The sequence below is a fragment of the Saccostrea echinata genome, unplaced genomic scaffold (assembly GCF_033153115.1).
Source record: "Saccostrea echinata isolate AGI-Se365-2 ecotype Australia unplaced genomic scaffold, CSIRO_AGI_Sech_v1 ptg000009l, whole genome shotgun sequence".
Lineage (NCBI taxonomy): Eukaryota > Metazoa > Mollusca > Bivalvia > Ostreida > Ostreidae > Saccostrea > Saccostrea echinata.
The window spans coordinates 12,897,627-12,924,856 of record NW_026889758.1 but is presented as its reverse complement, the minus strand read 5'-3'; the positions used below and the strand labels follow the sequence as shown (position 1 = coordinate 12,924,856).

Genomic DNA, 27,230 nt, shown 5'->3' with positions numbered 1-27,230 from the left:
CCTACTAACCGATTACCGATTTTCTAACCGATCAACATCATTCCGACCGAGTAACTGGTTACCGACTATAAATTGCCTTGCCTAATATATACATTTACCCCGTATGATAACATTATACCCTGGGTAATACATATTCATGCAATTCTTTTAGGCTAGAGAAAGTGTTTCATTTAGCAATACAAACCATTCAGGATGAAAACGAAAATTCCGAAACTTAATTGCACATCTACAGGACACCACTATAATCATATTTAAATGATTTCGCTACTGCTTAAAATGTAAAACTTCTAAGAGTTTTGTAGAAAAGATATTTTTTCGACGCAAATTGGCTCGCATGATGAAAATGAAAATTCCCAAACCATTTTCCACATCTAGAGGACACCATCAATCAATTTCCAAAGGATAAACTGGCTAGTGCCTAAAGTGTAAGAGAAGTTTGAGGAAGATGATAATGTGAGAGACGGACGGACAGACTGATCGAGATAACAAAAAGAAGTGCGAATTTTATTATAGAAAATGCAGGTAAAAAAAATGAGTCCATTGTGGTCATAAGCTCTCTTTAAAGTTCTAAGTCTCTCAAGACCGAATTGGTCCCTATACAGGAGATATTTAAGCATTATATATGTATCCTTGATAATGTTTCAGATAAATTAAGAAATTCATTTACGTTTGAAATTTTTGTAAATTTTATTAAAAATTTAACATACTTGGGATTCTGTTTATGATAAAATGATTAACACACGTGTATAAGGTTGAATTATAGTTTTGGCTTGATTTTTGACACAGCAGTGACCTCAGGTGTGGTGTTAGAAATATGACTCACTTCAAAGTTAACAACTCCAGGTATGCATTCCCTTAAAAGTCAACAACTCTTTAAGTATAAAAAGTATACCATTTGCAACTTTCTTTAGAGCATAACAAATGCGTGTTCAACGTAATTGTCAAACCATATACAATGACACGACAGTTTATTCATTCTTTGAAAATCAAATAAAACCAAATATGTTTGAAATTTTGATGAAGACCATAGGTAATAAATCAGTCAAGCAGTCTATCAATTAGTCAATTAATCAAATGAAAACCAAGTCCAAATACTGAAATTTATGATCTTGAAGCAAAATTATGACGCTCGAAATACACAAAATTGAAAAAAAATACTAGTATGGAATTGTTTTTCTCAAAACTAGAAAACTGAAAATTAACCTGCAATTAAGATCAGTTGGAAAGGAGTTAACTTTAATTATATTTTTTGGTTAAGTTATTTTTCTGTCACTGTTAAAACTATTCTGGGGAATCCTTCTACTACTTTACAGTAGAATAATCAGATTCTATACATTTAATTGGCAAAGGTGTACATGCACCAAAATCCCATACATAGTCAGTCTTTTTGCCCTAGTTTATTTTGTTGACATAAAACGGATTTTGAACAAGTGTTAATTAATTCAACGTTGTAGATTGTGGAATATGAAAGACGGAAGAGTCAGCAAGCCAGCGATTAGAGTGCAACACAAGGACCTTTCAGTCATGAGATAAAGTCACCTATGTAAATGAACATTCCTGCATTTCAGAAGACTTTTGTTTGATTGACAAGTTTTATTTAATCGCGGTCTAATCAACTCTGTATTTTATGCCCTTTATGAATTTATAATGTAGACCTAATTTAATAGGACTTGCAGTCGCCTTGGATGCTGTCAGCTTGTGCATGGCGCCTAACGACTCCTCCTGTTGGAGTGTCAATGCCGAGCAAACACAATGCTCTCGGGATTTTTTATAAGTGGTAAGTTTATTTCCAATTGAATTTTTATGATGGCTAATTTTTATCATCACCAGTATGTGGATAAAAAGATAGTAAATGTATCTTCAAACGGTACTTGCATTAGTAATCGGTAAAGGTATAATATGTCTTCATTAGTCTATATAGATAAAAACACATTCACTCTAATCATTCTCTGCTCCAGGATACCGAATGTACGTTTTTCTGATTGTTGTACTACTTTCTTATTTCATTCTTCATTTATCAATACTTGACCTCATGAAAAGATTCAGACTTTTTTCGACTAGTATTTTCGTGGTTTTATGATAGTTACATGTACTTCCGGGTAGGAAGGTGTGAAAACAAATCCGACATTGATTCTTGATGCACTTTTCGCCAAAACGCTCACTCTGACATAAACACTATTAAACAACACAAAAAACCTCTGAACAATAATAAAAACCATTCAATGAAATTTGTACGGTTATAATCAATATCATTAGGAATGTTTAGCCGGTTGATCTGATTGATCCCCAGGAAAGTAATAGTGAATCTTGAAATAATCATATTAATTAATAATGAAAATCTTTTGGATTAACATTTTTATCTTACTATTATGCTTCTAAATATGACGCTATTTTCACCATTCGAAGCGATTTGGTAAGCATTGAATATCTTCGACGACGAAAGGAGAAAACTGGGTGTTTAGAGACAGATCACCTTTAAGTGTGTTTTGTATACCAATATTAATTAGAACCCCGTTCTGCGGTACTGTCTGTCCGAAATCACTTGTAGGGACAATGTTTCCCTCTCCTTAACCCATTCTTGCTCAAATTTAATCATAGTGGTCCATGGGTAAAGGATGTAGTGAGCTTAACTAATTTTAGATCAAAATCAAGGTAAAAGGAAACATCTCCGTCTACAACTCATGTTCAGAAGTATTTTCTCTCCCCTCGGTCCTATCTAGATAAAGATGTAATCTTCATTAAGATGTAAGTTAAAGATAAAATATGGAGATAACGAACAATATTCAAACTCAAAGTCCATTTAGACAATACAAATCGGGGAGCAGAGCAAACACGGACCTCCAAAAACATCAGAGGTGGGTCAGGTGCCATGGAGGAGTGAGCTTCCCCTGCCGAACGGTCACACCATCGAGAAAAACAGGAAAATCCGTAGACAATTCAGTGTGTAAATAATGGCCTAACAATTAGTATGAAAGACTCAGTCAGCATTTGACTAAAGGATATGTTGTATATGCTGACAATGTCATTGTATCGACCAAAGAACTTGCGAAATGATGTCTTGAAACGAGACTGTTGATATCTTTGTTTCATCAACTTGTTTGTCAATAGTTTGCCTTGTTTAAGAATTTGCTCATACGTAGAGCATGCGAATCAACAGGGAGACAAAAACCCCATATGCAGGTGATAAAGGTATATTGCTAAGTAAGGGAATTTGACGATTGTAAAATTGAAGTCATCACGTTTATCATAAAGCTTTGTTGTTAGGTTACCATTAAAGTCTTTTTAAGTAAAATAACCAAATAAGAAACAGATGTTTCGGACTCTGCAGTATCTTTTATTTCAAGCTCACTGGGATATATCGAATCGATATATAAATGGAAGTAATTATTGTTAATTGATAATACGTCTAAAAAGTACATTGAAATTGAATTTGAAGTTGAATTGAAGCTGAAGACCACAGCAAGTGTATTTTTCTTCTCATGTAGAAGTTTTTGAATAAATTCTGCTTTATATGAATAAAAAATATACTAGTATCTGTTAACAAGGGGGCGCAATTGGTCCCATGGGAATTCCAACAGATTGTTGAAAGACCTGTTCTCCAAAGACTACATAGATATTGTCAATCAGAAACTTAAGCATCTTTTCAATATCAACTTCAGAGTACTTGTGTACAATCAAAGTTTTTTTTAACAAAATAATTTTGTAAATGACAAATGACAAGATAAGTATATTTACGAGTTCCATTTTTATTCAAAAGCAGCTGTTTATGATTTCAAAAAGTCTGGACTTTAATTTATCATGGGGAATGGTTGCATAAAGTGTTGAAAAGTCGTACCTTTTGATGTTATTGTTTTGGTAAAATTTTGCAATTTCAAATTTTCTAAAAGTTCCTTGGAGGTTTTAAGTATCCACATCTGGTTTACACCACTTCTCGAATATACTGTTGTACAGTACTCCTGAAGTTTCTCCTTCACTGCTGTAAACATTTTAATGAGGAGTAAAGAAACAGGCTTGGTAGAACATTTACTGGAACCCGCTATGTATCTTTGCTTGTAAGGATTTTTATGGAGTTTTGGAATCCAGTATAGGTATGATAATTCAAATTCATTTTGATTGTAGGGAATATTAAAAATATTTAAAGCTGACATATGGTTTTGAAGAATTTCCTCCTTAGAAAGGGAGCTATAGGTAAAAGGTGGATCAAACATCAAGTTGGATCAAAGATCAAAGTCGAAACAAATCTCTTGTGTAGAATCCTTTTGTGAACATATTTCTCTCTCCTTTGACCAATCTGGATCTGGATATTACTTCATTCAAATAGTGTCCATGAGTAAAGTGTCTGCACTAACCTGGAACTAGGTTTCTAAGTTAAAGGTAAAAGCAGACCTCTGTGAAAAAAGGTCAGAATTCATGATTAAAGCAGATTTTGTTTATAATCCTTGTCCTGAGTACATATACTCATATACATGTATATGTAGAAAAAAGAGGGGGGCTAGAATGCAGTAAACATTCAATAATGTACAGAAACTTGCAACGTTTTCTTAAGCGTGGAAATCTATTATTTTTTGTCTTGAGAGATATTGTTGATCAATTTTTCAACAAGAAAATCCTGTATTGAGGTGTATTTTTGCATAATTGTGAAAAAATAGGATAATTTTATAATCTACCGTTGATTATTTGTTATTATTTAGAATAACAGACCTTGCATAGTCAAATCACTTGATTTGGCCAATTTAGAAAAGTGATGTGATTCACTGACTTAACCTTATTATAATATTCAAAGGAAATAAAAAGCAAAGAGCTTCCAAAGCTGTTATAAAAAAAATCTCAAGCTTAAAGATATATCGGGGTACCCTTTTTATTCACACGAAAATGACATTTTCTTAAGAATTCCTAAATTCTGCTCATGAGATAAGCGTATTTCCAGTAGGTTTGTTCATAACTACAGACACCTGTACGTATATTTTTTTTTATTTATTACATGTAAAGTCAAGAAGATATCTCATGTGTTCGCATATGTTTTAAGTAAATGATACGTGTGTATCTGTATACAGGTCTACAAAAGAAGGCCCACGTAAGTAAACTATTAAAAGAGCCTTTTAGAGTAACCTGTTTCACTGACATGCTATGTAAATACTGAAGAATACGATTCTGTTACCAGACATATTAGCATTTCTAATTACAAAGATAAATAATGAGAATCTGACAGTCGAACTTGGTTCATGAGATTCTCCCCAGAAATTTGTCAATAGCCCGACCATTTGTCAAGGAACACTGACGTTTCTTAGTATTCCAAAATAGATTTCCTTTGATGACCATTACCTCAAATTAATGACTATAAATTAACATGTAAAAGACAATTTTCATATACAGTGTATATTAACCATACAAAATGTTTTGTTTTGTTACAAAACTGAATGACAAATTGCATACAATGGCCTAGGGCTTAATTGAATTCCTCTGTCTTGTTTTGTACGATGTAATGATTATAAGACATTTTCATTGAGAAAGGAAATGTTTACTATCACAGAATTCACACTTTAGTATGAGGTATAATAAAAAGTTACTTTAGGTTTTTTTTAGTTGAATTAAAGGCAATATAACCTGTACTGGTGTTTGTTCCGATTTTTTTTACTTTATTAGATTTTGAGTGGGTTAAGACGATCTGTTTTACGTCGTGTCAATTTCTTTCCTGGAACCAGGTCACCATAACTTCAAACCAGAATCTTTAGACTGATGAATTCTTCCTCTTGGCTTGTTACACTTTGCTACCAATATGAAAGATATGAAAGAGATTTATAAAATATATGAATTTTAATTAGCAAAAATTTTAACAGGTCCAGCCGGGCATCGATATATGTAAATTTGTTCGACCGCTGCTAAATTTGTGCGTCTCGGGCGGTCGGGCGCACGGTTATCTCAAACACTGGACTAAGGGTGATTTAATCCCTGAATCTTCGTGTACCTTCTGTAACTTTCAGTTATTGCCCTGTAAATGTATATCTTTCAAACATTTAAATTTTTCCTATTGTTTTTCAGTGTTGATCATTGTCCATCACTTTTAAAAAAATAACTGTAAACGAAAGAAATATAAACGTCATACCACTCTCTGGGAATTTTAAGGAATCTTAATCTCAAACTTTTCAGATCTTTTGATTAAATTACGGTTTTAAACTTTGATTTTTATAAAGAAAGAAAAAGAAAATCATACAGGTACTTTAATTAAAATAATATCATAGCATTATCGTGCATGATTTATTTTTATTTAGGTCACGTGAGAGATTCGCGAGACTAATTCTTTGACCGTGGTCATGCATCGCGTGCCAATTTGCAGGCATAGGCTTTTTTAGCCTTATATTTAGGAAATTAGGAAATTCCAGAGGTGGGATCAGGTGCCTAGGAAGAATAAGCATCCCCTGTTCACTGGCCACACCTGCCGTGAGCCCTATGTATTGATCAGAACAATCTATAGTCAAATTTAGTATAAAAATAAAGGCCTAACAACCGGTGGGAAACAATGCAGTCAAAGTACGACCCAGTGATAGGTCATATGTCGACTCGATCTATCCCAGTGGACTTGAAAAAAAAGATTCAAAAAACTACAGAGTCTGTTTCATATTTGGATATTTTACTAGGAAAAGACATTAATGGTAACCTTACAACAAAGCTTTATGATAAACGTGATGACTTCAATTTTTCAATCGTCAACTTCCCTAACTTATGTAGCAATATACCCTTATCACCTGCATATGGGTTTTTGTCTCCCAGTTGATTCGATATGCAAGAGCGTGCTCTACGTATGAACAATTTCTAAATCGAGGAAAGCTATTGACAAACAAGTTGATGTAACAGGATTATCAACAGTCTCCTTTGAAGTCCTCATTTCGCAAGTTATATGGTCGATACAATGACCTTGTCAGCAAATACAACCTTTCATTAAGTCAAATGCTGACTGACGTTTTTCATACTAATTGTTAGGCCATTATCATTATTTACGCACTGAATTGTCAACGGATTTTTCCGTTTTTTTTCCCGATCATGCCAAGGAGCACACGGCGGGTGTGACCGGTCGGCAGGGGATGCTCACTCCTCACAGGCACCTGATCCCATCTCTGATGTTTTTGGAGGTCCGTGTTTGCTTTGCTCCCGATTTGTATTGTCTAAATGGTCTTTGAACTTGAATACTGTTCGTTATCTCCATATGTCATTCAGTGTATGATCCATGGGTCCCCGCGTCAGTGCCAAGAGTAATTGTTGATCAAAAATTTAAAAAGATTTATGGTTGAAAATTTGTTAATATGAATATTTTTCACGTTTGCCAAAGAGAACTAGGAAAAGCTTGTAAGACAAAGGTGGTTCTATAAAGGGAAGTGTCGATCGATATGTTCCTACATAATGCATAGGTAACCACCAAACTTCATCAGTTCCTTGTTAAGAATTAATATTAAAACAGATAAAACTCCTCTAAATTAATGAGTAAAACAAAGGCAGGGCAGTTAATCGTAGATCAACCACAACGAATAGAATGGTGTCAGAACCAAAGGTGATATTGAATGCCAATTGAATATTTATTACACGGTTTTTATCGGTTTCAACAATCCCTTAATATTTGCTTCCAAGGAATAAACCTTATGGTAAAGCATTATAATTAGTGGACACAGATATACAAGTATTTGTTTAGGACAGTAGCTGTGTTATCAAAGAATGCTGGAATTGTCAGATTTCTGAACCACACACCAATTTGTCATGTTTATTCTGCACTTTGTGTAACCAGCAAGTGCAGTGAGAGTGTGATGTTTATAATTTACATAACAATTGTCAACTTAAATGAATCTGTCGACTTTCAGAGGTAAGTTGTGCCACTGTCTCGTGGCTTTGTTTTCGTTCGTAGTTTGTGTTTGTAAGACCACTATACATTTTATTTTCAGCTTTCAACATACTCTTAGTGGATTTTTTTGTAATTTTAAATTCGAGTATGTAAGAAAACGTCCTTTGTGGGGATAACTGGCATTAAATGTCATTTTTAATGAAATTTGTTTTATGGATAAGGATTGAAATCAGTTAAACTATTCCTTAATTATAATGGAGATTTTGTGCTCTTATGAATGCTTATTATTTTTTTGTTTATTATAAATTATTTTCCGAAAAAGATCAGTAGTTATGCATGACAATAGATAATTATTGTAATAAAATTATAACTCTAAATAAATATTTCTTTTATTGGAAATGGTCTTGAAGATTTGGGATTTTTTTTTTAAATCCGTGTTGCATTGAATTATTGCACGTTTAATGTATTGACATCAGTATTCGCCTGTGAACATTATGCGTACATGGAAAAGAAAACCTATAAATAATGTAGTGCAAAAGTAAAATATACATGTTGTAGCATGACCATATTCTGAATCTGCAAATTCCTACAAAAAGGCAACTGAGTGTATGCTTTTTTAGTAACATGTAATAAGTCTGGCAAATATCTAGAGCATCCATTTTGATGAGGAAAAAATAGTTTTGTTACGGTATTTAGTACACACCTGACCACAAATTCAGGTAAACTGTCTGCAGTTATAATTAAGTGTCTGATTAAAAGTGTTAGAAAGAAATATAAATGTGTCTTTAATCTTAAGAACAAAGAATATTAGAGGAATGAAATAATAGCAGATTTAGAAATCACCAAAGTTCAAAGGTCAGTATTCGTCACCTGGAGAATAAATCACCAGAATGACACGTAACCCGCAGGTGCATGAGAAGGGACGTTTTAAAGTGTGATAGAACTGTGACTAAATTCTAAATATGAAATTCTGTCATTCCTCCCAGGATCTCGGCTCTTAAGATTAAAGATACATTCATCTCTTTTTTCTAACACTTAACATATTCAGTATTTCAAAAATCGTTTACTCTCGATAACTTTACATTCTCCTTTGATCAAAATTAAACCATTATTCAATTGTAATATTAATAGATTAGAAATATGTATCTGTCAATAAATGCACAAGTATAACTTAATGGAAGATTTTGTAGTCTTACGGACATCAATCGATGCTAAGTAACAATGTATCATCTATCGCCATATCAAAGCTTTGTATTGAAAATACCTTTTCGATATCTTCCTTGTTATAAGATTATCAATATCACCGCTATATATCCCAACAAAAGAATTGCAAGGATTTTATTAACATTCTTATTACAGTGTTCTGCTTTACTGAAACATATCAATGAATTGGTTTTTACACTTAATTAAAGGTTTTGTCATGAGGCACCACATTGCAAGCATGATTTGTATTTTAGCCAGCCCTGTGCATAATTACATTAAGACGATCAGACCCCTTGGGATTCTTTGGTATTCTCATCTTCAGTAATTTTGCTATTGCAAAGGAAATTGAATAAAGTTCATGAAATTTCTTTATCTGACCGAAAAGCTACAGACAGCCTCTGGCCACTTTTTTATTTAACTGTTTTTTCTCCCTCTCGCTATTTTTTCCCTAGAAAAGCCACATCAAAATTGATACCGACAACAATGACTTTATCAGCATTTTGTTCACCTCCCCTAGTCGGTCACTTTGAATGCGCAATATTTTCTAAATGATTTGAGAAGGTACTTTGGTTTGAACACATTTTGTTTTATTTATAGACATTTTGTCTATAAACTTTACTATTGGAATCGGGCAAAGGTTCTAAAACTTATATGCCCTTTCCCTACATGTGAACTATATCAAACATATTTAAACATATGGGTTTCAGCTTAAAATGAATAAACACAGAAAACATAATTATCAAAGGTTCAAACATTCAATAGGATACATTCATTATATAATACACGAGTTAAATAGAATTCGCAAGAAGTAATTATTGCATCAACCAAAACGAACTGACTTTTTAATAAATGTTTGTACAACTGATTCTCAACATTATTTAACGATTCATCTCCCCAGAGTTAAGTGTGAGTATCAACAGCATGTAATTTACCCAATCGCAGAAATATGTCCAAATAGTTTTTTCTGGCTTCTGTATATTTTTCACATGAGAAGAAATATTGATGAGTATCCTCCACTTTGGTGTGGACTCAATTGACTGGTACCGGCATTTTTTCTACATCATGAAAAAAATGAATGAACTTTATACTTCGCGTGTTTTTGATGTGTTCTTTTCATAAAAAAGATCCTACATGTTAAATTGTATAGCTTTTGTACGAAGGGATATTTTGTAATTCAAACACGGCGTGTATGACTACGAGTAATACGGCATGTGTATCGGACGAGTGTATGCTATTGCAATTGTTTTGCACGTGTACAGTATCATGTGAAATTATAAACTGCTTTTCTTCTCATTTTCCTCTACAAGTATATTAGTTCTTAACCAACGTTTTGCACTAAAAAAAGAGATCCAAAAATAGACATACATGTACTACCTATTAATATTTCTGTAAATAATGTTTTTTTTTAAATGAGGAATAAAAACTACGTCTATTTCAGGTGGTTTGATCCAGCTATTAAAAGTCTTAAGAATTTTTTGTCAAGTATAGTTTTAGTATCTGATCATATAGCTTAATTAAAAATTAAAACACAAAAAATGGGGTCATTACGCTTTTTTTTTTTTGGTGATACGGTGCATTTAATATGACTTTTTTCATTGATATTTTCTGAAATTGTATGAGATATGGAGATAACGAGCAGTATTCAAGCTCAAAGTCCATGTAAACAATACAATTCGGGAGCAAAGCAAACAGGGACCTCAAAAACATCAGAGGTGGGATCAGGTGCCATGGAGGAGTGAGCATCCCCTGCCGACCGGTCACACCCGCCGTGTGCTCCTTGTCATGAACGGAAAAATCCGTCGACAATTCAGTGTGTAAATAATGGTCTAACAATTAGTATGAAAAATGTCAGTGTGTAAATAATGGTCTAACAATTAGTATGAAAAATGTTAGTCAGTATTTGACTTAATAATAGGTTGTATAAGGTCATTGTATCGACCATAAAACTCGAAATGATGCCTTCAAACGAGACTGTTGATATCCTTGTTTCATGAACTTGTTTGTCAATAGAATGTCTCGTTTTAGAAATTGTTCATAGGTAGAGCATGCTCTTGTGTATCGAATCAACTGGGAGACAAAAACCCCATAAGCAGATGATAAGGATATATTGCTACATAATTAAGGGAAGTTGACGATTGAGAAATTGAAGTCATCTCTTTTATCAATAATCTTTGTTGTTAGGTTACCATTAAAGTCTTTTTCCCTAGTAAAATATCCAGATTAGAAACAGATTTGTCAGACTGTGGTATCTTTTATTTAAGTTCACTGGGATAGATCGAGTCAAGATATGAATGGAGTTAGCTATTGTTGATTGATAATACACGTTCTATCATTTACTTTTTGTTTGACAATAACGTAAAAAAAGTAAAGTAATGGCAGGTGAAAAGAATTTTGAGGTGTGAAACGCAGGGTACATTTAATCCCTGGATGACCCGTAAAAATTCAAAATTATGATTGCATGTACCATAAACAAAAACGTCAAAGCACATAACTATTGGTGGGTCTTCAGTGCCAACCCCCAGAAAGAAACGTCTCATTAGTCTCATCACCAAAAGGCCAAAACACAGGATAAAACATTTTTAAACATTCGCTTAAAGACGGCTTATAGTCGACTAATAGGACCTTCTTTAAATCACCTTTTAGCCACCTGTAAGCTGCACCTTAAACGAACTTACCGTACAAAGTTCTTCAAGAGACCTAGACATCTGGCCAAAATGTGGCTTTTAAATGGTGACTAAAACTGTCTAGAAGCCACCTATAAGCACTAAGACATGTACCTGGGAAATATTTCTATTTGTTGTGTTAGTTAGTAAACAATGTGTATAAACATTTTACACCAAAAAAAATTATTATGAAATGAAGTAATAGCGACAATGTATAATATTAATCAAAGACTAAAAATCTGTGGTGTCTTTATTTATTGAAACAAACTCCTTGCTTATATTTTTTAGGTTTTCAGTCTGCCGTCTAATTATGGCAGTGAATAAAGTAATGTGCATTATCACTTCACAAACCTCTCTCTTAAATGTAAAGTCATTGACTTCATATTTCCCAAATATTTAAGTATGGAATTTACATCTTAATACGAAAATGAATGTTGATTTTAAACATCTTTACTTCAAATGGGACAGTTTGCTACGTGTTTGATCTCTCATTTTAAGCAGAACCATTTGAGTTGAAACGAGAATATGTTGCACATAAATCGAAAAACTAAACCCTACACATTGAATAAATCTTAAAGACAGCTGGTGCAGGCAATATTGTCATTAATATACCCTTCATTGTTTTACTGTTTTAAATTGGTCGTCAAATACAAGAGTTTTGGAGAATGACTGCACCCTATAAAGCCAAGAACGACAGTGTAGATTTCTATTTTAAAAAATTTTTTGGTCATATCTTTTGAAATGATACTTTCAACCACGGCCGATTACATGTAAGTGCCTGCCTCGTTGGATGTATCAAAAATCTAATTTTTTTTATGATTATTTTGCAATCATTTGTGGTTTTATAGTTGGTTTAATACAAATTCTGGCACTTTCATTCTTGATGAAAATCCATAAACTTATAACAAACTGAAACAATTTCCACTTTGAACATATCATTATGTGTACATGTATTATAAAGCACTTTCTGGTATATTGGTGTAAATATGACCACCCTTTAACCAATTCCTCTGTTCCCTTAAATTATCTTCACCTAACATGTATTTCTGACTTTTATAGACTTTTCATAGTTTCCTTTCCAAGGAAGAAATTCTTCAAAATCGTATGTAAGTTTTGAATATTTTTAATATTCCAAACAACCAAAATGAATTTGAATTACCATATTTATATTGGATTCCGAAACTTCATAAAAATCCTTACAAACAAAGATGCATAGCGGGTTCCAGTAAATGTTCAACCAAGCCTCTTTCTTTACTCCTCACTAAGATATTAACAGTGGTGAAGGAGATACTTCAAGAGTACTGTGCAACAATATATTCGAGAAGTGGTGTAAATCAGATGTGGATACTTAAAAATCTGTGGTAATCTAACAACCAAGCTTTATGATGAACGTGATGACTTTAACTTTTCAATCGTCAACTTCCCTTACTTATGCAGCAATATACCTTCATCACCTGCATACGGGGTGTATATCTCTCAGTTGATTCGATACGCAAGAGCATGCTCTAACGAGGTAAATTATTGACAAACAAGTTGATGAAACAAGAATATTAGCTGTCTCGTTTAAAGTCATCATTTCGTAAGTTCTATGGTCGATACAATGACCTTGTCAGCAAATTCAATTTATCATTGAGTCAAATGCTGACTGACGTTTTTCATACTAATTGTTAGGCCATTATTTACACACTGAATTGTCGACGGATTTTTCCGTTATTTCCCGATCATGACAAGGAGCACACTGCGGGTGTGACCGGTCGGCAAGGGATGCTCACTCCTCCATGGCACCTGATCCAACCTCTGATGTTTGGAGGTCCGTGTTTTCTCTGCTCCTATTTTGTATTGTTTAATGGACTTTTGAGCTTGAATACTGTTCGTTATCTCCATATATTTCATTTTACTTATTTTTCTCAGCCACAATCGATTTTCGTAATTTCTTCTGATGGAAATTTCTTTCTAATAATCTTTATCCCATCCGTATTTCCTAATTTCTTGACCCATCAATGATGTTTTTATGTTCGAAAAATAATAGATGATACCCTTTTTGTGGACTATAATCGATGTTCTTTGGTGTAAGTATTGCTCAAATTGATAGTTCAACTCCCAGGAGTACCTGCACAAAATACATGTATAACGTGAAATTTTGACATTTTCCAACTGAAAATGACTTTCTACATAAAGTAGGATTAAATTTGAGCTTTGATCTCATTTTTTCCATTGAAAATTGCGGAAGTCAGATTCCCTTTATCACTTTTGAAACAGTACTGTTTAATATCTGTGGTTGTTAAAGATTACATAGAATTTATTCAATATATTTGGCAAAGTTCAATTAATATAGTTTTCTTTGGTTAAAAAAATCATTGAATTTATGAGGCAATTTTTAATAACTCGGAATAACCACAACAATCCCCCCTTCTCAAGTCTTGATTCAGAGACAGAGAAATGGGAATACAAGTTAATTGTTCCCCAAACTTAGGGAATATACAATTACCAGCCCATAAGAAGCAAATACAATTGATTAGTTTTATTTATAACATTTAATTCTTGTTACAGCCCAATTCAAAGAGTAAAGACCCCTAATACAATGATATACTCTCCCGTAATGGTATAGTACATATAATAGAGAGCTTATTGCTGTATGAAGTCATGCGGAACTTGTGCATGCTAAATGTTCGGTAGTACATATGAAGAAAAAATTTAAGAGGAAGTTATTTACACATACAATTGCAACATATTATTAACACATTTTTTTCAAATTCAAATGAGTTACCATAAAAGACTAGCAATATATATAAAATGTGCAACATATGTTTAAAACGAACAACATATCCATTGAACAAATATAAATGATTATGTCTCATATGTGAGTATTTTATCATATGATTAACACATGATAAATATGTCCCATAGGGGAATATTTCATCAGTACTGTACAACAACTTATTCGAGAAATAGTCTTTATCAAATGTGGCTCTAAAAAACTTCGAAGAACTTTTAGAAAATGTGAAAATCATAAAATTTCGTCAAAATCAATAGCATCAAACGCCAAATTCAATAGCATCAAATCGTATGTCAGTAACTTTACAGCACTTTTCACAATCATTCTCCAGGATAAATTATAGACAAGATTTTTTTCATTAAAGTAGAACTCGAAATCTTTATACCTTATCATTAGTCATCTACAAATTTTCTCAGATAAAAATCATACTGATTCTACACAAAAGTACTCCGAGGTTGATATTAAAAAGATGTTTGAGTTGGTCATTGACAATATTAATGTAGCTACTAGAAACCAGGACTTCCAACAATTTATTGGAATTTCCAAAGGTAATAATTGTGCCCCATTATTATAGTCTTGTGAAGTGGAATTTATTCAAAAACTTCTACATGAAAAGAATAGGTCTTTTGCTGTGGCATTCAATTAGAATTAGAAAACATGAACTATGGTCTGACATATCTGTTTCATGTTTGGGATTATTGATAGAGAAAGAACTGAGGACAAACCAACGATTCAATTTTGTGATAAAAGTGCTGGCTTCAACTTTTCTATCGTCAACTTCCCTTATATATAGCAATATACCATAATCATCTGCATATAAAGGATTTATGTCTCTCAGTTGATTCGATGCGTAAGAGTATGTGCTATGTACGAAAAATTTCTAAAGCTGGGGCCTGGGCAAGTTATTTACAAATAGGTTGATGTTGTTGAAAGTCAACATGGTCGATACAAAGACCTTGTTTGCATGCCAAATCTGTCGTTAGATCGAATGTTGACTGACTAGATGTCTTTCATAAAAATTGCTAGGCTATTATTTTCATACTGAATTGTCTACGGATTTCTCCGTTTACCAATTCATGACAAGGGACACACGACGTATGTGATCGGTCGACAAGGATGCTTACTCCTCCATGGAACCTGATCCCACCTCTGTTTTCAGACGTCTGTGTTCGATCTGCTCCCAACTGGACTTTTTGAAGATTGTTTCTGTTTGTTATTCCCACATGCCATGAGCACATGAAATTGACATAGATTCATTATAAATAGATGTAAAGCAATGACAATACACCAGAGGTTCATTTGCTTAACATGTGCTGCTCGTTTATATGGAAAACGTGTTATATTTTTATTTGTATATGCATATTGCCTAAATAAGAGAACAGGATTAAATCATTTCGTTTAAAGGCTACATGGAATTGTTCTTTATAACATTGTAAATAATATTGTAATATGGAGGTGAAAATCAATATAACTTACGAATTGGTGTCTTTTTTTTATAATGGGTTCGCAAAGTCTACTATAATTGTTCCAAATATCGGATTTCCCGTAATCATACCTATCAACCAATGATGATATTCAATTGTTTCCATATAGATTTACAAAAAATGTACTTAAAAAAATTGAAAACAAGTACTCAAGTCCAGCGACACTTTACATCTTGGCATTTAATTAAGAGGGAAAAAACATGTCCGATTACAAACATTTGGTCACATCTTTTACTAGTTAAGTGGTAATGATTGGTAAATATACCCAATATTATCTAAAACCTACAGTTACTTTTGTGTTTGTTTATATTTTTGCGTTTAGTCATTCTAAAGAAAACGAGGAAGTATATTTAAATTTTGCATCGACAATATAAGTTGGATTTTTGATTTGTCCTTCTGTTTGCTCTCTCCGATACTTGTTCGTGATCAATACTGAGGAATCACCAGCTCATCATTTTCTTCATATGTATGATTCCCAGATCTAGTCAATAATCAAAGTCAAGAACAGGGATATCAAAGTTAGCAGTGAAAAATAATCCTTCAATCTTCTCACTTTATGCGCAACTATATGAAATCAATGGCTCTGAAATCTTTCATCCGGACATAAACATGGCTTCTAATTTAGTTATCATATTGTGTTACTATGAATATAAAAAAGCAAAATCGCTTATTTTATCAATAACACAGGGACAGAGATTACGATTTAACGATTTTATTTCGTATTTTTTAAAGTGAAAATTTCTCTAAATTGCTTGGTGGTTTTAAAATTTTATTCAGTTCTGGGTACAAAAAACAAAACTGCTCCCTGAAATGTCTTAACATTATGTTTAGTGGACCTGGTTCAAGAAGTGTTTGAGGTTTTATATGAACAAGTACTACTAAAAAGTACTTTGAAAAATGAACATGGTTTGACTGTGTAATTTAGGGCAAGCATACATGTACAAAGAATACATAACACCTGTTCATACAACAGGATTTTCAAAATCTTGATAATTCATGAAACTTGTCAAAGCTTGCAAAATTTGTTTGCAAGGCTTAGAAATAAACTGTGTATGATGTATTGCAACAGGAAAGTTGTCCTTTTATCTTATAAGAACTCTGTGTACAAAGAGCATAGTTTTCAATTAAACAATAATCTCATTAAATAATCCATAGTAAACAATCAAAGTGCGATTTCAGTTGCAATTTATTTCTCGAAAATTTTTAGAAAAAAAAGTTTTCCATAAACGCAATAAAAAATAAAGTATAAATCATACTATGTCACGAAATTTGTTTTGATGTAGATAATAAACAAGAACATTTTCCCATTACTTTCTTATCGATACGAAATGGTGCAGAAATCCTTGTTTTATCGTGTGGATTGCGTGCTGAGCTTCCTAAGACCATTTGAGACGGCCGTGACGGTGAGATTGCTGAACATATTCATTTGCTGATATATACTTTAATGACCATACAGTTTATTTATGATGAGAAATTAATTGGTAAAACTTCTTCTGACGTGAACAAATTGAGTAACGAAATCATGCTAGCCTTCATTGATCACAACTTAACACGAAATTATAAAACTCAGATCTGAGACGGTATGGTTAATTCCGTTATTGAGGATCTGTCGACCCGAGCATCTGTTGCACGGAGGAGACGAAGGAGCGCTTGGTCAATTATATCTTTGGTCGGGATTTCAAGCTTTATGAAACGAAATTTTTTATTCATCATGTTGACTGTTTCATAATCTGAAGAGGACATAAATCCATAAAAATTCTCTATCGAACAACTAAAGCGCACTTGAGAGAAATGAGAAAGGAATTGAAATTGTGATGAATTAATATAAAAGAAGCGGAATATTGAATTATAATGTCTTTTTTGAGTAGTGTAATCGGTAAAATGAAAGTGCTTTTAATTTTTCTTCCTGTAGATTTTATGATGCTCTAACAGGTAAAAGTGTTGTGCGCTGCTGGTAAGAAAAAGTTAAATCTGTTTTGACGATGTGTGATAATGCGCTTCAGATATAGTACAATTGATGACCTCTGATAGTGCACCTTCTGGCTTTATGATGTATGTTTGAAGTGCATTAGTATCCAATCAACATATGCCGTAATGTTTAACGTTAATCCTTGCTCTAAGTGAAACATTTATCCTGTCTCGATCAGCTTCCGTAGAAATTAACTTAAAAATCGGATCTTGTATTTCTGGTTTAAACGTTCAAGTAAGTCTCCAGCATTTGAAAATGTAGTTTAAATTTGTAAGTTTTTTTTTTAAATAAATGTTAAAAACATTTTCTGGAAAGGAATATCCTTTGCACAATATTTTTTTGATCATTCTTGACAATGACCATCGATCCTTAAGGAAAATTTTCGAACGAATAGCGATCTTATTAAAAAATTTTATTCTACATTTTGTCATTTCAACAGAGCATCCGGTATAGACTATGATTAACCAGTTTATAATTAACAAGATTCCAGAGAGAAAAATCGTACACCTTAAGCTAAACAATTGAAGGAAAATACTCGTAGGAAGCTGATTTCGTTTTTCATCAAAAAGGGGTTTGGGGCAGTTTCTCATCTTAATGACGCGGGCTTGTTTGTTCGGAAATAAAACTTCGGAATTCCAATTTTGAGTGACGGATGTTTCTCCGAGAGAAATAAGACAAGGTGTAAGTTCGATGAAGGAGGACCACCCTTTGGTTTATTAGGCCGGCACTCCGTCAATAAACAGTTTACTTCGTAAGGACAGCGTATTTACTCTGAACCAAACCGCACAAAGAGGACCGGACTATTTTTATATAAACAACATACACAGTCATGCATGGCATAGATATAATACTTAAACATATATTCATTGTCTTGTAGATGGCGAATGGTCTTTGGAGAGGATGGATACATCGACTGCTAGTACGTTTGGTCAACTGAACATATCTGACAGTGGACTTTATAGCTACAATTGGTCAGAGACGTCTGTAAACTCAACAGCTATGGAAAACGTCACGAGCATACTTAGCTCGCCTGGGTCATCTTTAGACCCCCCTGTATCCTTGGGAACAATCATAACTCTGAGCATTTTATTTTTCATTATCGGTGTACTAGGAATTGTGGGAAATTCCCTGGTCATCACGGTCATCCTAATAGACAGGAAAATGAGACAATCAGTGACCAATGTCTTTATTATGAACCTGGCCATTGCTGACCTCTTCATTATGGTTTTCTTCGTTCCTGATATCATTCAGTTTATTCTTAATCGCGGCTGGATGATCGGGGTCGGGATGTGTAAATTCAACAGATACATCCAAGTGACGTGCCTCTACGTCTCTGTTCTTTCTCTGGTGTCTGTCTGTATAGAAAGGTAAGCCTCTACACATAAATCACGCTAAATACCCTCTTTGTTTTTATTTCATTTATTTCTCGGATGAGCTAGAAATATACTCATCAATGCTGTGTAAATGTAGCGAGGGAATTGTCGGAAGTTGTGGTGGAAATTGAAATGTAATTTGTTTATGGCATTCATATCTGGTGGTAATGGCAAAAGATAAACATTTGCTTTGTAATACACCAGAAGTTGATTAATTTCCAATATCAATAAAGAACACTGTCATATTGTACATCGCTAAAATATACTTTTATACACCAATCAGGCGCTTCTTGCAATGTGTTATGATAAATTTATTTATTACATACTTAGTAATAAATACAGGTTTTTTGCGTATGCCTTATGCCTGATGTCACAATAGCCGTATCAGCCCTGCAGCTGTCACAATAGCTGTATCGGATGATGATACGGATTTATATCACACCCAAGTAGATTAAACCTTAAAAACAGTATACTTGAGATAGATACACCTATTTTTTTTTTGGTTCACATTCTCTTAATTTCAAATTGTTGTTTTTTATATAATATGCTACATGTCATTGGTCAGTGCATGATTATTTATTTGTATTTTCTCAAGTTGATGTGTGCTGCATTTTATTACCAAGTATGTAATAAACATAATAAAAAATACCCTTTTCCACATCACATCCTGTATCAGCCCTGATATTTGTGTCTCGGGGTGATACAGGATGTGATATGGAAAAGGGTATGTAAATTATTCTCTATATATGTATACATTATAAAGAAATCGTTTTACGATATTTTTGTGTTCACTGGTCTTCAGAAATAAGATATATATGAATAAGAGTATATTAGAGTAAAATAATTTAATGAAATTTTGATCAATTAATTTAAAATCTTATTTTCCTATTCTGATTGGATTTTAAAAATTTACTTAGGAGTGGAGCAAAATAAAGTACTTAATAAATACTAGTAAGCAGCATATTGACCTTAATTTAATATATTGTATACTCGTAATCTTTATCAAAGTAGATAGAATTAATTTAACACCATTGAGATGATGTGAGCCAAAGAGCATGATAGTATCTGTTGACTTTCTGGAAAGTTAAATAAAGAAATGAGAAGTCCATTACCTTGACTGAGAGTTTCGCTAATTGAGCACAGTTTACCGTCGCGTGGGCTTTCTAAGTGAATTCTCAAATGAAGATCGAACTATCCATTTATAATGTTTATTTTTAAAGAGAGGGTCTAACCTTTTAATAGGATGACATGCAGGTTTATTTCTTTAAATTCAATTAAGTCCCGAGTTAGAAATTTCACAATCAATGCATTGACTGTGTTTTGTACTAATACACAGGAACTCTGGGAGTTTATTTACTCCTTGCTAGAAATAATGAGTTTATTTCAATTGATCACATCTTACCATTGGCTAGAAATATCTCAAAGACAGAATCTTTTATATCCAGTTCATTTCTAATGTTTTCCGTGGTTTTCACTTGAGGATGGTATTTCAGCATAACTAGGAGACCTAAATACATTTTGTTCCTGAGTAGTACATCCTCAGCTCACCAGCGCGTTACACGACCGTTTTTCTTCTACCGAAACAATTAGGAACTATATTTACGTTTTAATAGATGGCATGTCACTACATTCCTTGTTATTTGAAAATAAAACAGCAACGTTATTTCATATATAGGATATTGAATATTCAAGCAACTTGCAGTACTTTATTTATTTTGCAAGAAAAATAATTGTTCTCTCTATAATTCATAAAAATAGACAAGTAAAAACATCGGAGTTATTTATTTTTCTTCAGAAGAGTAACATCTCCATTATTCCATTGTAAGTCAGAATCATTTATTGATTTAGGTAAGCATGCAATTCCTCGAAAATACATAAATTCTGTATTTTGTTTCCATGTATATAATGATCTCTAAAGAATCTATTTGGATTTATTGCCAGATATTTTAATCCAAACTTATTGAATTACCAAATGCTATGTTTTCCACCAAGCGTTGTGAAACATGCAATGTTAAATATGCATGGTATAATATTAGTTTTACCTTACATTGAACATCATTTTTATTCATCATCAGACTTTACATAAAGATACATGCAAGAATCGATCTCAAGCTAATCGTCAATCTCTTAGACAAAATAATTCATCTTGTACTCTAAATAGTAATGATATCTAGATAGAATCGACCTCAGCATGTTGTAGACCTATCATCTTTGTCTCGCATTGTAGTTAATTTTGTAGATACAGCAGTTTAACACTAAAAATACGTAGATAAAGACTGACTTAATGCTTTTTTTTTTAATTTATCAAGAATTAAAACATTGGTAAAAAACAAAAAGTATAACAACCTCAAAAGATGTTGAATATTATCAAAACACTTAAGGTCAAAATATAGAATACATTATTAAACAAATGGGCGATTCGACTCAACTGTATCGAAGTTGTCTAGATGGGTAGTCCATTCTATTGATGCATTCACAGGTATCTACGTATGTATGTAATCTAGTAGGGACAGATGTCCTTGTATTTCATGATCTTATAGAACTCTTTTCTAGATGTATGTGTGAAAGGGTGATTTAGTTCTCCAACTTAATAAATGTATGCACATGTGTTCATAGATAAGAAATTCTAACTTTATATTCTGAAACATTTTATAAAACAAGAACAATTTGGAATATTTTAAAGTCATGACTTGTGAACTGTAGCTGCAGAGCTGTGCTCTCTGGTTAAGAGACAGACAAACCAGAAAGCTACAAATCCAAGCATTATACTAATAAGAAAAACTTTCGAGTTAAGGGGCTGCTTTTTTGTCACACGCTTCGTATATTATTTCTTGTATTATATGCGTTCCCATGCAAGCCAAAATCATTAATTAACCATGAATATTACTCCTAGTCTTGTGACTTTATTTATTGTTTAACGGTCCCAAACAGCCCTTAGTGGCTTTAAAATATCAGTCTTAAAAAATCGCATTCCGACATCAATGTTGGGATAATGCTTATAAGTAATTTCTTTTTTTATATATTTATATTGTTTTCTTTTATGGACAATATTTCTCGGCATGTTTATTTTCTTCGACAGTCGTTTGTCTGTTCGAATTTCCTCATAAAGAGAGCTACAGTTCTGCAGTTATGTGAACTGTAGACACATATTTCTAAGCAATTAAATGAGACTTCTTAATTTATTGGGTTTTTTGAGCTTTATATCATTGTATAAATCAATTGTATTTACCTTTGATCTGATTTAATTAAAAAAAAATCAGGGGCAAAAGATATATCTTTGATTTGCTCCTGTTTTATCGTACACTAGCGTATAATTACACAGTGCCTCAGTAGGTCTTGTCGATAAATGAACAGCACAGTGTTTCTGAATCAGCTATCGTTAAGAAAAGAAAAGTGAGGAATTTCCTAGAAATTTCCCGGCCTTTTTGCTCTCCATGTGATAATAATTATATCCGTAATTTCTCTTAATCTTTCGGCTTCGATTCCATTATACTTTATCGAAATATCTGGTAGAACTAAAATTATTTATTCTTCTTTACACCCTTGCGGTTCATTGAAATGATACACAATATTCCCTAGGTGACAAAACAATACTCCTTTTGTAGCAATAAATGCAAACTCGTATTTGTTTTTTGAAATATGGAGATAACCAACAGTATTCAAGCTCAAAGTCCATTTAAACAATACAAATCGGGAGCAGAGCAAACACGGACCTCAGATAACATCAGAGATGGGATCCCCTGCCGACCTTTCAAACCCGCCTTGTACTCTTAAAATAGTATGTTCTTCGCCTTAGCATACAAGCTCTGTCAACTTTTTTCAGCTATAAAGGTCTCGATCTCATTTAGTTTATGGTAATGATCAGTGTTAAAGTTTTGGGCGATGGAGAAATAATCAAAGAAGCCTAAAACATTTCAATCCCAAGGTAATAAAATATAGTTCTTAATTTTTTTCATTTCATTTAGTTCATCATTAAGTCAAATGCTGACTGACATTTTTCATACTAATTGTAAGGCCATTATTTACACACTGAATTGTCGAGGATTTTCTCATTATTACCCGATCATGACAAGGAGCACACGGCGGGTGTGACCGGTCGGCAGGAGATGCTCACTACTCCATGGCACCTGATCCCACCTCTGACGTTTTGGAGGTCTGTTTTTGCTCTGCTCCAAAATTTGTATTGTTTAATGGACTTTTTAGCTTGAATACTGTTCGTTATCTCCATAAATTTCATTTTATAAATTGGCATTGTATTTCGTTTTGAATTATGCAGGGACAGTTATAATCTCAAAAAAGCTTTTTTAAAGTGCTAGACGAAAACAGCACGAAACCACTTCTGATACTGTGTCTAAGGCAGTTCTACAATATTGCTCTATTCTCCATCTAAAACACGATGTGTTTATGAGCTGAACCAAATTTATTGATATCAACTTTTTTCTAATTAAGGGTATTTTTTAAATTCATATATTTAAAAAGTACGTAGAATTTAAGTAATGTAAGGAAAAACATGCCTGGATTTCACATCTGCAGAAAATGTCTTTTTTTTTCTTTCTTTCTTTTACATAAGGTCCAATTGCTAATTACCGTATTGTACTATCTCCAAATTTAGAACTCTTTGATTTGTTAATGGGCTACTGTAAAGAGGCAAAAACTTTCTTTCGTGCCATAAAGATATAGTTTTGAACAACATGAATCGTTTTCGTCCTTGCACGGAAGTGCCAAGTTTCGAAAAGCGAACATTAAACACTTCATGTGATAATTCTCAAGCTGAATTTGACCAAGCGTGTTCGAGTTGAGGACAGGAAGCACAGATTACCGGTTCGTATAAATGTTTTTGATTGTGAATGGTAGGCATTATATTACATTGCATGAACTAAGCAGCGTCTTACTGTATACGAAATTTTAATATTGTATCGCTGTTAATGTGTCCTTAATTACAAAATTAACCGATTTTTTCTCTTTTAAACAGCCAACTGACATCTGGTAATTAACAATTCCTCAATTGCAATATCTGTGATTAAGAAGATTACAGGCTTTCACCCCGGAATAGACTCTTTTTGTACCTGTTTCGCTATTGGCGAAAGCAGGTTTAGAAACTGCTCAATGTCGTTCGCAGTCAGTCAGTCGGAAACACAGAATGGAATCGGTATATGTTTGCTATTAAAACCCATTTTATGATTAGTGACAGAATTGAGATAAATATTAATTTTATTGAAGTTTTTTCTATAAATTATGTAATTCTTATATACACTTTTACTTTATAAGTTATTTAAACAAATCTATCTGGATGTTTAAACACTCATGTACACATACATTCCTCAAAGTAATGTACCGGTCTTGTAGAGTAGGCTTTCACCTCTAACCCCCCCCCCCCCCCGAAAAACTAGCTCTAGAGTATAATAACCTCTAGAGTAGGATTTCCCCAAAGAAAAAAAAATTTCCCGGGCGGGGGGGGGGGGGGGATCCTACTCTTTGTAATAGTTATAAAGTGTTATTTCTCCCAGAGTTAATTTTCCCCCAATAAAATATCATGGCTGTATTTATATATGGGGAGGAGGCGACACATTGTTACAAGTGTCTCTTCTTCAAAATGACGATCACCTCCGTTGAAATATTCGAAGTATGAAATTTTAAATCTCATTTTTCTTAGAAACTGTCTGACCAATAATTCTTTTGAAGTATTAAAATCTTATTCTTTTCATATGATTAAACTAGTGTCTGAAAAAATTGGCACAATGTAATCTGTTGGACAATTTTTTAACTGTATCCATGGAAACAAAAAGGAATTTTAGTTTTAAATGGATTTTTATCTCCAATTGTATTTCAAACCACATGTACATACTATTGATTCGTAAGTGTCTCTGCAAGAAATCAAACTGATTTTTTGAGTGATTAATTTCATAATTTCATACGAGTTATTATTTTGGGGTGAGACTCAATGGTGTGAGCTATATATTTTAAGATTAAAATTGGACAATTCCTGTGTCAAAAACACTCATATTTCGATTTTAAAATCAGTTTACTTGTATATAAACCTTTAGCCAAAGTATTGTTAAAAAAGGGGGGGGGTCCTACTCTAAGAAAGAAAGAGGGGGAAAATTGGCTCTAGTGTGAAATTTCCCCTCGGGGGAAATCCTAGAGTACAGATTATGGGGGGAAAGCTGGCTATGGGTGAAATTCTACTCTACAACACCAGTAAGTTGCGTTTCATAAATAAAAAGAATAGACAAAGTAATTAAGTAATGAATTTCAAATTGTTAGAGTTCATAATATTGATTTTTTGAAATGGTTTGTCATTATCGTTTTTATTTTTTCCAGACATTTTCATACTGAGACTAAAATTTATTTTAATACATGTACGAGGATACTTAGAAAATATTGCTCTCCGACATATCAATACAGCGAAATTTAAAATCTACATATTATTTATATTTAAAACATTTATTCTATTGATTTGTGCAGTTGCATTTATTTTATGGAATGGGACTTATGTTACATTATTTTGAAATCAACATGTTTTGTCACTAAGGAATACTCATCAATTAACTTCAACAACATAACGTCATGATAGTTTCTCAACACCAACTCTTCACTTTACACATAGTCTGTGGCGCCTTACGCATTTATTAAAAAGGTTTCTATACCACTTTATACTTGGTTTGCTCACAGTTCGAGTATCAAGATACATGTAATTTGTCAGTGTCTTCAATTATTTTTACTGCGCAACTCTGCTTCCACTAATTCCAAAACCGTGAAGCGCAAATACATTGCCATTACGTTGCTAACGGTTTTGACCAGATTTTTTTTTTACTATTTCATTTCCTTGTAGGCCGTTAATCCTCGAATAGAGAGTGTCAAAAATTTGAAAAAAAAAATTCTGTGACATTTAAACACAAAGAAAACAGCCAACTTTTGATTTATTTTCTACTTCCTCCAGCTTTTTTTTTTTTTTTTTTTTTTAATTGACATAATTCCACGAGTGCCACGCTACTGCTCCGTGGTGTCCTGCGATGTGAGCTTTTTAATGAAGACTACTGTTCAAAAGAACATAGATAACATCACAATTTAGCTTATGAAATGATATAAACATACTCAATTTGAATGTTTAATTACTATTTTGTTTTAACGCCATACATATACCTATAAACATTTTATAGTGTATTGCGATTATATAACTTAATTTTGACTTGCACTACTTGACCCAATTTTTTCATATAATTTTGAAAGATAGCATGATATATTTAATTTTTTTTAATTCAAATTATTTGGATTTAATGTTGAAATTGCTCGTAATGTGGCGTAAAAAAAAACAAAAACGAAACATCAAAATTATTAAAAATTAGTCTACATATTTTTGAATGACCTCTTACGTCGATAAAAATATCTACATCACGCTGTCCCGGAAATGAACGCTCAAGATGTATTGTTCATCATTGTTATTTTTGAAAACATTACTTTCAAATTGAGAAAGATCCATTATTTAAAACTAGAGCGACTGTTAGGAGAAACAGTAATACATGCACTCTGATGATTGACTTTAAGATGGGTGATTAAAAAATTTCCCGTAATTAAATCCACATGGCGGATAAAAAAGAAATAAGCACCAATTAATTTTAATTAATCTTAATGACAAAAGTATAACATATGCAGCATCTGAACACTTTTGGTATCTGAAAACTTATGTACCATCAGAAGCAATATTTAGATGCAAGCTTTGTCTACGGTTGTCATGGTTATTTGGCAATATTACTACTTCAAACTTTCCTGGAAAATGCAAAAACAATTGTAATAGATTCTTTATCGAAAAATTACTACAAAAACAAAGTTTTGAGCAAAGCCAATATTTTATTGATATCAAGTCTGGCTTTATTCCACTTCACACCATGTATTCGTGTTATTTTAGCATAAAAAAGTTATAATTGTCTCATCCA

At 32.8% G+C, this 27,230-nt stretch overlaps 2 protein-coding genes across 3 annotated transcripts in view; both read left to right on the top strand.

Moving 5' to 3' along the window:
• The window catches only part of LOC133181800 (electron transfer flavoprotein subunit alpha, mitochondrial-like), a 176,449-nt gene that overhangs the window by 65,978 nt on the left and 83,241 nt on the right, over positions 1-27,230 (top strand). The gene's annotated exons all lie outside the window — the stretch shown is intronic.
• LOC133181794 (neuropeptide receptor 15-like) overlaps positions 1,689-27,230 on the top strand; it is a 41,212-nt gene continuing 15,670 nt past the window's right edge. Inside the window, exons 1-2 of one of the 2 annotated variants that reach the window (XM_061316394.1) lie at positions 1,689-1,777; positions 18,801-19,290. In XM_061316394.1, the coding sequence (XP_061172378.1) occupies positions 1,753-1,777; positions 18,801-19,290 (515 nt within the window). In that variant the 5' untranslated portion in view covers positions 1,689-1,752. Of the gene's footprint in view, positions 1,778-17,403; positions 17,624-18,800; positions 19,291-27,230 lie in introns of those variants that run through there. The other variant, XM_061316395.1, reaches the window with a different exon arrangement.